General features: G+C 43.4%; 1 protein-coding gene across 2 annotated transcripts in view; it reads left to right on the forward strand.

Annotated features, from left to right (window-relative positions):
* The window catches only part of INTS8 (integrator complex subunit 8), a 552,137-nt gene that overhangs the window by 10,083 nt on the left and 528,390 nt on the right, over positions 1–13,664 (forward strand). Inside the window, exon 2 of one of the 2 annotated variants that reach the window (XM_078687009.1) lies at positions 881–1,053. In XM_078687009.1, the coding sequence (XP_078543135.1) occupies positions 900–1,053 (154 nt within the window). In that variant the 5' untranslated portion in view covers positions 881–899. Of the gene's footprint in view, positions 1–861; positions 1,054–13,664 lie in introns of both variants that reach the window. The other variant, XM_078687008.1, reaches the window with a different exon arrangement.

A 13,664-nucleotide genomic window follows, 5' to 3' on the forward strand; every position in this document is an offset into this window, starting at 1 on the left:
GGGCTAAAGAACGGTGATGGATTAAACCCAGATCTGTTGACTGGGTGTGAGTGTTTGATTGGTTCAGATGCTCCGTCCATCACCACCTCCTTTTGTACCGCTTTGTTCGCCATAAGTTGGCAGGGTATGCTTAGACGTGAGTCCCCTGCTCACTTAGCCAATGGAATCAAGCAAGCCTGGCTGAAGATGGCTAAAATGCCAGAAACCGGTCCTAGGAAGCTTGTTTCCGGTCCAGGGAAGGCATGGCTTGGCAGTTCGGGCTGGACTGTTCCCATGAGGCACATGGTCAGACTGATTTGCATATGGCCATGTCTGAACTGTGGTGGCAGAGTGGGCTAAAGAACGGTGATGGATTAAACCCAGATCTGTTGACTGGGTGTGAGTGTTTGATTGGTTCAGATGCTCCGTCCATCACCACCCCCTTTTGTACCATCTTTAAACATGGCACTTATACAACATCGTTTATTTCACCAATCCCAAACCCTGCAATATGCCTTGCTATGCTGCCATTCATTTCAATTTCCATCTCGCTTTACCATGATTAAATGCCACAAATAGCAGAGATTCTTGCTAACCCCCGAGAGAAAAAGATTTTCACGACCACAATGATTAGTTTCATATAGTGTTAAATTTTTTTTGCATTAATCTTTCACAAGAAGTTTCTTGAGATACTTTGCATTTTATTATTTCTTGCATAAGGCTATACCATAATTTTTTGATACCAACTCACAAAATAGGCTTTCAACACGTGCCACATGCCAGATTAAACTATACTTCATTTTCCACTCATATGGGAAGCAACATAAATGTTGATTTAATGAGTGTGTCATTTTTTGAAGTGTGGGGAAAATGAACTCTCAGTAAATTTGATTTTTTTCAGATGTGACCAAGTATTCAAAATGGACAAAAACCAAGCAAAGAAAATGAGTGCTGAAGCTGCCGACAGGGAAGCAGCAATCGCTGGTCGGCCTTCCACCCCACCTCAAACCTCCTGGTTTGAATTTCTTCTGGAGGAGTCCTTGCTTGAAAAGCACTTGCAAAAGCCCTCACCTGGTAAGAAACCTGCACAAAGACACTGTGAGACACGGAAAATACAGGTGCATTCTATTTCATCTTGTAACATTATCTTTTCCCTAAAACAATTGTCCAATGTCTGTTGGTGAGGGTCTTTGAGGATCATTTTAGTCAAAGATGCATACATATCTTTGGTATCTAGACTTTAGATTTGGGGAAGCAGTGTCTGGTTTACAAAAATGCACCTATGGTTTTACCACGTATGCACTTCAGCATAGCAGAGGCACATGACCCATATCTTTATAACTACATTGTTGCCTGTGTGTTATTTGACAGGCTGAATGATGTAAAGTAACTTCTCAGTCATAGAAGGTTTATTTATTTTCTTAAATAGAGTATTCTTGCCCATATACCAGATCTCACAGCTATTTTTCAAAACATATATATTTTTTTTAACTGTTTTTATTAAAACAAATAGAAATTTGGCAAAACATACATAAATATCAGACGTGTTTCTAGCTCGTTTAGATCACGGTTCACATCTTTAGACAAACCTTCGCTAAATACAATACAGACATTGTTACTCCTATTGATCCCTGCCCCACTGCAATCCTAGCTCTCTTCTTACCCTCCCTCTCCCTCTTCGTCTGAACTGTCAACCTCTGATTCTGGCTATGGTTCACAGATATCCCCTGGAAAGTGTTCCACGCCGCCCATATTTTATTCCATTTCCGTGGGCATCCCCTGGTTGCATACACTGTGCGTTCAGTGACCATTGTCAGATCATATGTCTGCACCACGCGGACAGCGTCGTTTCAAAACATATTTGATATCTTTTCTAAAAGCATTTTCCTATACATGTGCCTTTTGCAGCCTAGGTCTCGAGAATGTTGTTTACCTTTCATTTGTAACCCCTTAAGTGCTAAGGTTATCTCCCTCCATCCTCCTCTGCCCTGTTCACAGGCCATCTTTGCCAAGCCTTTTATTGCTGTTAGGGCAGTTTGTGTTTAAACCTTCAATATGTCTTTTTCCACAAAAGCTATACAGGTTACACTTGTGTCCTTTTCTTAACCCACATGTTTGGGAATCTTAAGGTACACAGGGTTTATGAATTTCTTTAGAGGGAACTAAGAAAATCGCCAAAAATGTTGCAAAAAGTTAGCTTTTTTGGAAAATATGCTGTGCAAGAAAGTATGTTTTTTTTTCTTCTGAGAATGGCATCATCAAAAAGTGTGCTGGTCTGAGATCACCCTCTTCCCAGCTTTCTTTTTTTGTTGGTGTTTTTTTTCAATTATTTTATTTAAACATTATACAGTAAATGTAAATGTCGGAATTTGTAAACCGCACAGCTACCTCCACCGGAGGTGTCCCGGCACTGTCCGTATACCGCTTAGGAACCCTTCCTGGCTTTCCTGTGAAATGTCCACTCCTGGGCACCCCCCAGGTGCAGCCAGGCATCCCAGCGCTGTTGGGGCCGTTGTGGAGACTAAGCAAGCTATTGCCCAGAGTTGCAGCGTGGGACCCATGATCAGAACAGGCACTGAGGCGAGAATATCCAGTCAGGGGAATTAATGAGCCGGAGACCCGCCGAGGCGGGAATCGAACCCTGGTCCCTGGCCAGAGCTCTGCATCAAGGTCTGCCTGCTCTAACCGTTGAGCCACACTTCTCCACTGAGCCACACTTCTCCATACAGTGCTACATACACACAGATCGACATACAATGTTATAGGCTGTATGCTGCCCTGCCCCTCTTAGGACACCTGAAAAGTAAATACCACATCAGCTTGTGATCAAGTATAATTAAGGCACACAGTTACATGAAATAAAAAAGTGTACTTTCAATATATGCAATATAAAATTCTTAGGAACACACTTGACCTTACCCCACAAGATTTCAGCGACATTTCAGTTGCTATATAGATCACAAATCTATCATTTTAAATATCTATATTACCTATTACTTCCCAGCTCTCCAGTCTCTTTACCCACCAAATACTGTTGGTATAGGCACCAAAAACCTTTGGGCCGGCTTTGAGGAGGTAGAAGCTCATTGTAAATATCTGATTGAGTATTACAGTACAGCATGCCTTTAGACCAGTCTTGAATGGTCTGAACGGGGCTTCTAACCCAACAAATTGCTACTCTTTGCTTAGCCAGGAGCAGCCCAAACGCAACCAAGTGCCTGACCTCTTTATTTATATGTAAATACAAATAATGCGTTGGAGCCAATGTACTGAACACTAAATAGACGGAAAACTTAAATTATTCCTTCCAACGAGATTCACTCTCCAGATTAATCATATACAAATTAATATCTGACAAAATCAGTTTAAGCAAAAGTTTTTTATGTGTCTATATGCAAAAAAAGCGAACAACTTTTTGTATTTAGCTATATATATATACATACATGTAAATGTAAATGTAAATGTAAGGCTCATTTGTACCGCGCTAACAATCGCTCCAGGGAGCATCTCGGCGCCAATAGGTGAACAACCAGATGTAACAGTTGCCTCACTGCTTAGGGAGACCAAGACCGGAGTCACACTAATGCTCTGGCAGTTGAGTCTGGAAGGTTGTAAATCCAGGTTTTCAGTTGTTTGCGGAAATCAGATTCCTTGTCCAGTGCTCTTAATGGTGGGGGGAGGGCATTCCAAGCTTTAGAACCCAATACCGCTAGGGATTTACCCCCACGGGTTTTAAGTCTGAACCCTGGAATGGTCAAAAGATTGGCATTTGAGGACCGTAGTGCTCGTGTTGGGCAATATTTTACAAATTTTTTCCTAAGGTATAGAGGGCCTAAGTTGTGTACAGCACGAAAGGTAATTGTCAGTACTTTGTGCAGGACCCTTTTGGTTATAGGCAGCCAGTGTAGTAAATTTAAGGGCTTTGGTTGCAGAGGTTTTTCTTGGCCATTTCAAAACTAGCCTTGCCGCCGCATGCTGTACCATCTGGAGTTTATGGGTGACCACCTTGTTGGTACCAGCATACAGGCTGTTGCAATAGTCAATACGAGAAGTAACTAGTGCAACCGTGACTGTTTTCCTTGCTTCGAGGGGCAGCAAGTCAAAGAACTTCTTGAGCAGTTTTATCACCCCGAAGCAAGTGCCTGCCACTTTAGACGCCTGATGTTTAAAGGATAAATCGGCGTCAAACTGTACCCCAAGGTTGCGGGCCGAGGAAGTAGTGTGAGGTGGTATGTCTGTCATCTCGGGCCACCACAGTCTGGGGATGAATTCGTTTTTTGGGCCTATAGGCATGATCTCGGTCTTGCCTGTGTTGCATTTTAGGTGGTTTTTCCGCATCCACTCAAAGGTGGCCGTTAGACAGCACTTAAGTTTCTCCTCCCAGACCTGGTTATCTTTGTCCATAACCAGGATCAGTTGAGTATCGTCGGCATATGCTATCACAGCTATGCCGTAGGAAGATATCAGCTGTATCAAAGGTGCGGTATAGACATTAAATAATGTCGGACTCAAGCTGGAACCTTGAGGTACTCCCGTTGATAGTGACTTTTCACTGGAACAGAAATCCCCCAAGGTCACCACTTGTCTCCTGTCACTAAGAATTTTTTTTATCCACTCTAAGGCGAAGCCTTTAATGCCAGATGTCATTAGCCGGTCTATTAGGATGGCATGTGAGACCGTGTCGAAGGCCGCCGACAGGTCTAATAATATCAAGACGGCCTTCTTGCCTTGGTCTAGAGCTGAGCGGATAGTTTCAGTAGTGAACAGGAGAGCCGATTCGGTGGAATGTTGAGCCCTAAAGCCAGCTTGGTTGGGATGCCATGCCTTATTCTCTTCCAAGAAGCGTGTCAGCTGTTTATTCACTGTAGACTCAGTGATTTTGCACAATGCCGGGAGTAGTGAAATCGGACGTAGATATACATACATACATACATACATTAATATATCATTATATACAATACATAATTCCAAACAGAATAGGAATATATCCTCTATTCCCTATTACTCTATTCGTAGTTCTGGATGCTTTCACTTTTTTTTTTTTTAAAAGAGCATTCTGTTTATCAAAGATAGCCCTAAAATAAAGTACTATGAGGAAAAAACACTCCGCCCTCTAAACATTTTTTTGTACATTGTTGAACTCTTTTAGCAAACAATTTTAATTTAGCAGGGGTTTCTTCAATTCCTAAAGTTGACACGTTTCAGCCCAACTGGTTTTGGGCATCATCATGACTAGGGTGTATAAGGATATCTTTCGGAAAGGACCCCTGAAAGATAAATGTACTGTCTTATTTACAAATATTCAAACATATATTAACAACTATTTTTATATAGTGAAACGCGTCGGTTTGTCTCCTCAATCTTGGATATATTTGAAATAAAATAATTGGGGAATGGAAAAGTCTGTGAGTGCGTTATTCAAAAGGAATTTGTGAGGATTCAAAACGTGGCTATATATATATATATATATATATATATATATATATATATATTATATATACACACACACACACAAACCGATACAGAGGAACTTATGGACATATTAACCATATATATTTCACTCACTCCTCTCTCGAGGTGGCAGCCCATGAGAGCATTTTGTTTTAGACATGCACAACTCGGGGCCAGAAAGTAAAAAATAGATAGACCCCTAATCACCATGAAAAATATATCACCCTTGACTCAACCAAAGTAAACAGACCTCTTTATTTAGGTTCTTGGTGTAGCCCAACATGGCAAGCAACGGATCAGGTGTCCACTTCAGTTCAGTAACTTCATTTAATATGTTAAAAACCTTGACCCAGAAGGGCGTAATACTATGGCAATTCCAGGCAATATGTGTGAATCCAGCTTCACTCTCATTACATCGAAAACAGGCTGCCGACTCGCGCAAGCCATATCCATATCATTTTATAGGGGTATAATAGACCCTATTTAGGAATTTGAAATGAATGAGGCGGTGCCTGCCATTCAGTGAGATTTCCTTGGTCATTTCGCAACAATATTGCCATCATCAGTAGCAATACCTTGCTCGGATTGCCAATCTAGTTTAACTCTGTTGTGGTTCGATCTCCGAACTTCCTGAATAAATCTATAAATGTTGGTCACTATCTTGGCCGGGCAGGATGTGCGTAGTTAAAAAGAGAGAGATAGCAATTCAGAGGGCTCCTGCATGTCTTCCCGAAGTAACTCCATCAGAGCATGTCTGACTCTATAAAAGTGAAATTGTGCAAGCATAGTGTAGTCTGGCTTTGCCACTGCAACGTCCGCTCAATTACGGACCCCACCCTCTAAAAACAAATCTCCCAGTTTTGTGATATTGAGAGTGGCTAATGCTTGTGTTGCTTCCCTATCCCTACAAACTGAGAGCCAATGGCAACAGTCAAGCAGAGTCAAAGGCGAGTACACAAGTGCACCCGCTTGCTTATTCAGTAAATTATGCCATGCATGAACTGTGGAGTTGATGGAGTCCAGTGTACCTGTTCTCCTGATGGAGGGCTGAAACATCTTCTGAGAGAGTGTGTATGGGTCAGATGCCACCCGCTCAATATGCAATATGCATGTGTGAAAGGTCTATGGGCCTGTGAATCCAGTAGTAAGCATGGGAGCATTGGGCTACTCTATAGTATAATTCTAAATCGGGTGCGCTGAGACCGCCCATGGAGAAAGGCAACGTTAATGTGTTCCATTGGACTCAGGGTTGTTTCCCAGCCCAAGCCAGCTTAATCCAGATAGATCGGAGAACATGAAACATGTACTTCGGAGTATTATCGGGATGTTTTGAACGAGAAATAAAAAACAGGGAAGAACTATCATTTTAATAAGGGAAATGCGGGCTATCCGAGACAACGGGAGATGAATCCACCTGCTGCCCTCATCATCGAGTTTAGTGATAGCCTTCCTGTAGTTTTCCTTAATTACCAAAGTCCGTGTGTACTTGAATACCCAAGTAGCAAACTGGGTCCGTGGTCCATTGCAGTGGAAAATTTAAATCTGTTGGAGTCATGGTTGGGGTGAATGGGGAAAATGTTGATTTGGCCCAATTGACCCTGAGACCCGATATTGCAACAAATTTATCAACCTCCTCAAGGACTGGCGTAAGATTCTTGCTAGGATCTCAGACGTATAATAGCATATTTTCAGCATATGCAGACAGAATGAGATGATAGCCAGGAAACCGAATTCCCCTATGACCATGATACTCTCTGAGAGCACATGCCAGAGGTTCTGCAGTAATGGCGTAGAGTAGAGGGGACAAAGGGCAACCTTGCCTAGTGCCTCTAGATATGACCATAGGGAGGTGACAACGTCTCCTACCCTAATTCTAGCAGCTGGCGAATTATATAAAACTGACACCATTTTGAGAAAAATATCCCCCACTCCAAATCCTAATAGCACTGCTCTCATAAATGCCCATTCCACAGAGTTGAATGCCTTCTCTGTATCCAAAAAGACTGCAGAAGCTTTAACCTCTGATTTTATATGCTGGATTGCCCCAAACACAGTTCTCAAATTATACGTCAATGTGTGACCCGGAACAAAGCCCGCTTGATCAGGACCAACTAACAGTGGCACTAGTGGAGCAAGTCAATTCGCAAGAATCTTGGCTAACAGCTTTGTGTCAACATTTAAAAGCGACAAGGGCCTACAAGAAGAGCACTTTGTCGGAGGTTTACCTGGCTTTAACAGTGTCACTATCAAAGCTTCTCTCATTGACGTAGGCATCTTGCCCTCCTCTACCATCTCTTCAAATAATGTAACCAGGTGTGGCATGAGTAACTCTTTAAATGCTTTATAGAAGGACACTGTGAGGCCATCCTGGCCTGGTGCGCTTCCATCGTTCAGAGCGGTGTGGATCTCATTGGGGTCTAAAGGTCCCATGAGATGCTCTCTGAGCATTAGTGAGCCTCTGCAATTGTGTATGCCCCAGGTATTCATAAAATAGCGGCATTATTGAGGATCACCTTTGGAACCATACAGCTCTGTATAATATCTGCGTAATCTGTCTGTTATTTCTGCGGACCCATGTATCGTATTACCAGTCACACATCTCAATGACCGTGACGGACTCCCTCCTATGACGTTGCAAAACAGCAAGTACAGAACCAGGACGCTCGCCCTCGCCATAAGTCCTGGCTGTGGCTAATTTGCCTATATGCTTCACTTCGTTGTCTGCTATCGCGTGGTATTCTTCAAGAGCTATCTTCAGTTCCTCCTGAACCTGAGTGTTGCCTCCCTGTAAAAGAGCTTGCTCCAGCTCCTCCAACTAGCCTTCAAGAGTCAACAACCTACTCCGGAGTGAGCGAAGTATCCCCGCCTGTTTGGAAATGGCCACCCCCTAATATATACTTTAAACGTTTCCCATACTGTAGAGAAATGGTCTACTGATCCTATATGAACAGTGAAGAAGTCTGCGATAGATGAGGCCACCTCAGCCTTAAAAAAGAATCGAGCAGAGAATAGGGGGGAAATCTCTATGTGAAGGAGCGCTTTTTTGGGGGGGAACCTCGATGTCCAACAGTACCGGGGAGTGAACTGAGTGTGTGCGCGGAAGGGGCTCACACGTAGCTACCTGCGATATGAGTGATTTGGAGACGAGCCAGTAGTCAATTCTGGTGGGGGTATCATGGGGTGCTGAATAATGCGTGAACCTGCCGTCTACCAGGAACCTCACTCGTCAAACATCTAGCAGGCCCAATTGTTCACTTAAATCTACCATGGCTCTCGCTGCAGCCGAGGGGCGCCATCGTAAAGGTCTAGAGCTGGATCGAGGATACAATTAAAATCACCTCCCCAGACCTGAGGTATACCAGATTTACTCAACATGTGTGCTGATAACCTGTGACAAAAATGCGGTTCATCAAAATTTGGGCCGTAAATATTAACTAAATGCATATTCAAGCCTTCCCCAGGCGATCTGGAGATCACAAACCTACCACCAGGGTCGACTTCCAGCACCTCTAGTGAGATGCCCGATTTTGGATTAACCAAGATGTAGACTCTCCTGGGCTGAGTAGTGAACCCAGCTGTCTTAAAAAGGCCCTGTAATCATTTAGAAGTAAGCATACTGCTATTAGGAGGAAGGTGCGTTTCTTGTATAAACGCTACATCGACCATATGTGTCTTGAGATAAGCTATGACTTTGCAAAGTTTCCTAAACACATTGAGGCCTCTGATGTTCCATGTTATTAATCTAACTTTGTTACGTGAGTTGTGTACCATTTGCTAAATGTAATTTAGTGCGCCTTTGATCAGCATTCCAACAGTCCAACCTTGACCACATCAAACGTATAGAAGCATTATATGTATTCGACATGTACACTATAAACATGATAACAAAAAACCTCCCCCTTTCCCACGTCATGCATCCCCCAACTTGGCATAGACAATACTATTCCCACCCAGCAGTGATTAAACATCCCCTAAACAAAACAATTACCTAAATAACAAAAATACAATGTCCTTGTCATCAAGTGAGTAACACACAGGGGCAGATATTACTGGAACTGTATTGCTCCTGTAGGCTGACATACACATGCAAAAACTTCCATCCCAACCAGTTCCGGCTAGGCCCCATATCAGCATGAGACCCTCAGAAGAGAGCAACATGTGACCCCCCTTACCGCCCCACACCCCAGTGGCCCAGGGCAGTAACCCAGACAGCAGATTTAGAGGGGCATTACCGACTGCCACCATAATTGCACCCCTCATTGTACGGCCCAGCCAACAACTGTCAATGAATAAGTTCAGCTGGAATACGCCATGCAGCAGAGCGAGAGAAAATGTACTTTAAGTCCTTATCCCCGTCATATTGTTGTTTCATACTTCCTTATTGATCCAAAGAATATTGGGCACAGCGACTCTTCAAAAACCTCCAAATATGCTGAACCCACTGTCACCGACACGGGACGGCAGAACCTGTGGTATTGGCTGTATGGATCGGAGGAGGCATTGTTCATCTTCGTCCGGATCCGTGTCCCCAACAACACCAGGAGGGCCCGAAGTCGGTTTACAAGGCCTATCCAGTTCCCTTTTTTTCAACTCTCGAAGCTTTCTCTTGACCGTAAGAAACTGGCGACAGGCATCCTGAACCTGCTGTGTAAAGTCTGGATATACTGATATATCCATGCCTTCATACCTCAAGAACTTTAGCTCTCTAGCTCTTCGTAAAGCAGCTTCGCGATCTCCGTAATTAAGCAACTTTGCTATTATAGGTCTCTGGGGGGCTCCCGGAATTGGTCTAGGGGCCAAGGACCTATGCACAAACTCAACAATGAACACAGTTGAAAAAACGTCCCTACCAAACAGTGTGACCAGTAGGTGTTCCACGAAGAGTTCCATGTTTGGGGCGTTGGTAGACTCCGCAATATCAATTAGCCTGATATTGTTGCGCCTAGAGTGTTTTGTACATCTTTGCACGAGCTAGTGAGTCTTTGAATATAGTGTCCTTCGCCACCAAGACCCTTTTCTCCACTGTGTCAAGCCTCAAAGTATGCTTATCTTGGTGTTCAGACATTCTGTCCATTCAAAAGGATAACGCATCAATTTTCTCGTCAATTTTGGTCATGCTCCACTGCATCGCCTCCAAGATTTGTTTCAGATCCGGATCTGCAACATTGTCACCCGCCTCAGAGCCTGATTCAGAAGCATTTCCTACTGCCTTGGGGTTTTGCAGGGCTCAAACTATAGCCTCGATTGTGATTTGTCTGTACATCTCATATTCAAGTTGGCGCCACGCTGATTGCAAGCTCAAGGAGGGGAACCCAGTACCACCGCAGCTCCCAACTATGCAAACCGGAGTCAGGTGAGGCAGAGGGCCTTCACGCATCCGCTCTCTGCTCACACAGCAAGCTCAGCATTCATAAGGACTTGTGGCATGGGGGAGCTTCAGGCGCCAAGTGCACCATTAGAGCCCAGCCGAACTGACCCTTTCCGTAAACGAACACCTGCTGCATAGGGGAGCGTAGGTCCTGCAATCCAGGGCTTCCCACTTAGATGGCAGCGGAGCAGCAGGTGACGCAGCAGGCAGCTCTTTCGTAAGCCGACCAGGGCGCAATTATTCTGTTCCAGTGTACCTTGCGAGAGAAGCAATATATGTGTCACTGACCTGGGCTCGCGTATCGGTCGCTTCTTGCCAGCACAGGAGGACCGCTCCAGCAACCGTATTGCCGAGCCCAGGGTCATGCGGAGCCCTGCTCAGCACCGGTCACATCCGCAGCACACACCTCGGCCATCACAGCGTCCGATGCAATCAGGTAGGCCATGCTAGGTCAGCAGCTTGGCTCCTGATCATCCTCCTGGAGGCCTCAAAAGCTGGAAAAAACAGAGGACTCCATGCTCAGATCATTCCGCAGAGAATCGCCTTAGGCTCAGTTGTTTCTGACAGAAATAGCAGGGATGATTATGCAGAATAGCGTGCCGTGTCTACAGAGCTCCTCTAGAACACAGCCATTTTAGAGCCAGGCAACCTCCGCCCTTCCCCTCCTCCCAGCTTTGAGGAGCAAGTAGTTGTAAAAAAAAAAAAATACCTTTTTTACCTCAGTTGTTGCAATTTTCTAAGCAGTGGTCAATTTTTCCTATTTCTTGTGGTTTCTACCTTCTTGCAGTTGGTGTTGGAAGCAGATGTGAAACCCATGGGTCCTTATCCCCATCATATTGTTGTTTCATACTTCCTTATTAATCCAAAGAAAAGTGGCCACAGCGACTTCTTCGAAAGCTATGCGTTACTGAAAAGTAGGCAAAATCCTGAATTCAGCTGGGGGCCATTTGTGTAGGTCGCTGAAGTTTTTCCCAAAGAAACTAATCATTTAAATTAAACACCAATGAAAATTAAGTAGGAACAAATAGAAATAGGAGACAGTGTTTTCATCCGTAAACATTTGCACTGATTGTCAATCTTCAAAAGTAATTTACCATTATGTTCTAGTCTCAGCAATCTATATTGTTGATCACGCAAGAACACGTGATACACTGAGCCATCAGTTTGGCTGCAATTCATAATGATTCTTGATTGTGTATTGACCATGCATCAATTCTTGTGGTAAAACCTGAAAAATGGAAAATAGATATGGAGGAAATTTATGCATTTTTTAGATGTGCCCAAGAATAGTGTTTTTTCTTTAGTACAACTCTTAATTTGGAGTTGCCATAAAACCATGTGATCCAGGGCATTTTGCAAAATATGTTCTTTATTGCTCACTTTTTTAAGTTTAAAAGTCAAAAATTAAAAGAAATTCAGTTGTTAATAATTATACTATACTCCATTCCCACGTGTCTCTGTGTAGTAACAGGAAATTTCTCAAGATTTTTTCTTTGAAATTTGCCTGTTATGTCAATGTGGGCTGGTGTGATAATTAGTTCCAGGCACGGCTGGGACCCAGGAAAACATATAGCAGCCACAGACATTTCTCAAAACTAGACACCAGAGAGTCCTGGGTAGTGTGCCATGTGTGGATTCATGTACTTTCCTTACCCAGAATGCCTTGAAAACTTCAAGCATTAGCTGCAATCTATTTTTCCCTATGTGTGTGAGGGAGAGCTCTAGAATTTGTGTGGTCTACAAAGTTTCTACCGTCCAGTGTTTCCACACATCGCCCAATAAAATTAGTACCCACTTATGTGGCCTGTCCTATTGCCTTTGACAGAATAGGACAAACACTGACCATATGAACTCAATGTGCTGTAATGTGTTCTTCACATGGTAACTGGTTTGGTCCATTCTTGTATTGGACAAAAAGCCTACCCTCAATGGTGTGGTATGGTTTTTGAGTGGGAGAAATCTGAAATGCAGGTTGGTAAGACTTTTGCTATTCATTGTATGTTTCTGTTTTTGTCTGTCATATATGTGTCATTTGAATCTGGGTATGAAATTCTGCATGGGTTTATGCACAACCACCCTGGCTCCCCTGAGTGTCAACTTGTTTAAAATGTCTGGGGTTGGTAGGTTTCATTGGGTGCCAGTCAACCATGAGCTCAGATACTCCAGTGACACCCTCTGTGAATTCACCATTTACCTAATTTGGGTGTTGTGTCAAACCTTCCATTAAAGAAAGTGCATACATACCAGTATAAGTGTGAACAAAGAGAACAGCTATTGGCCAAAGGGCCACAGTTCCATAATACCCACTTGCAAATATCTATATGTAGCGGTTTCGCTATGTATCAACATAGGGCAAAGCCTTTAACTCTAGAGACACGTTTAGGGATATAAGCAATGCATTTGTTACAGAGAAAACTACTAAATAGTTTCTTGCTTGTTCTATTGCTACATAAATTACTTTGATGAAAAATATAACTTCAAGACTATATGCTTTTAATGTCTCTCCATTAATCTATTTGCTATAATGACAACTGAATCTATTCTGTGGTCACATTATTGGAAAGGAAAGACTCAACCCTTCTTAGTAGTGCATCTCGTGTGTTTTTCAAAACCCACCAGGTGGCCTTGTGGCACATAGAAAAAATGGCAGCTGCCATTTTATTTATTTGAAGCCCTCACCCCTGTGAAGGTTGGCAAACAAAAGAGGCACAGTTGGAAAGTCGATAGACTCCCCTCTCCATTGGGCCTCTGGTATGCCTACTTTCTTAGGCAGTGTTATGCCCCCATGTGTAAAATGCAAACAAACAAAATGGTGGTCACATTTCGCCCTGGTAGATAGTGGACCTTTTGCCTCCAATTGGAAGGA

Source organism: Lissotriton helveticus, chromosome 4_1 (assembly GCF_964261635.1).
Source record: "Lissotriton helveticus chromosome 4_1, aLisHel1.1, whole genome shotgun sequence".
NCBI lineage: Eukaryota > Metazoa > Chordata > Amphibia > Caudata > Salamandridae > Lissotriton > Lissotriton helveticus.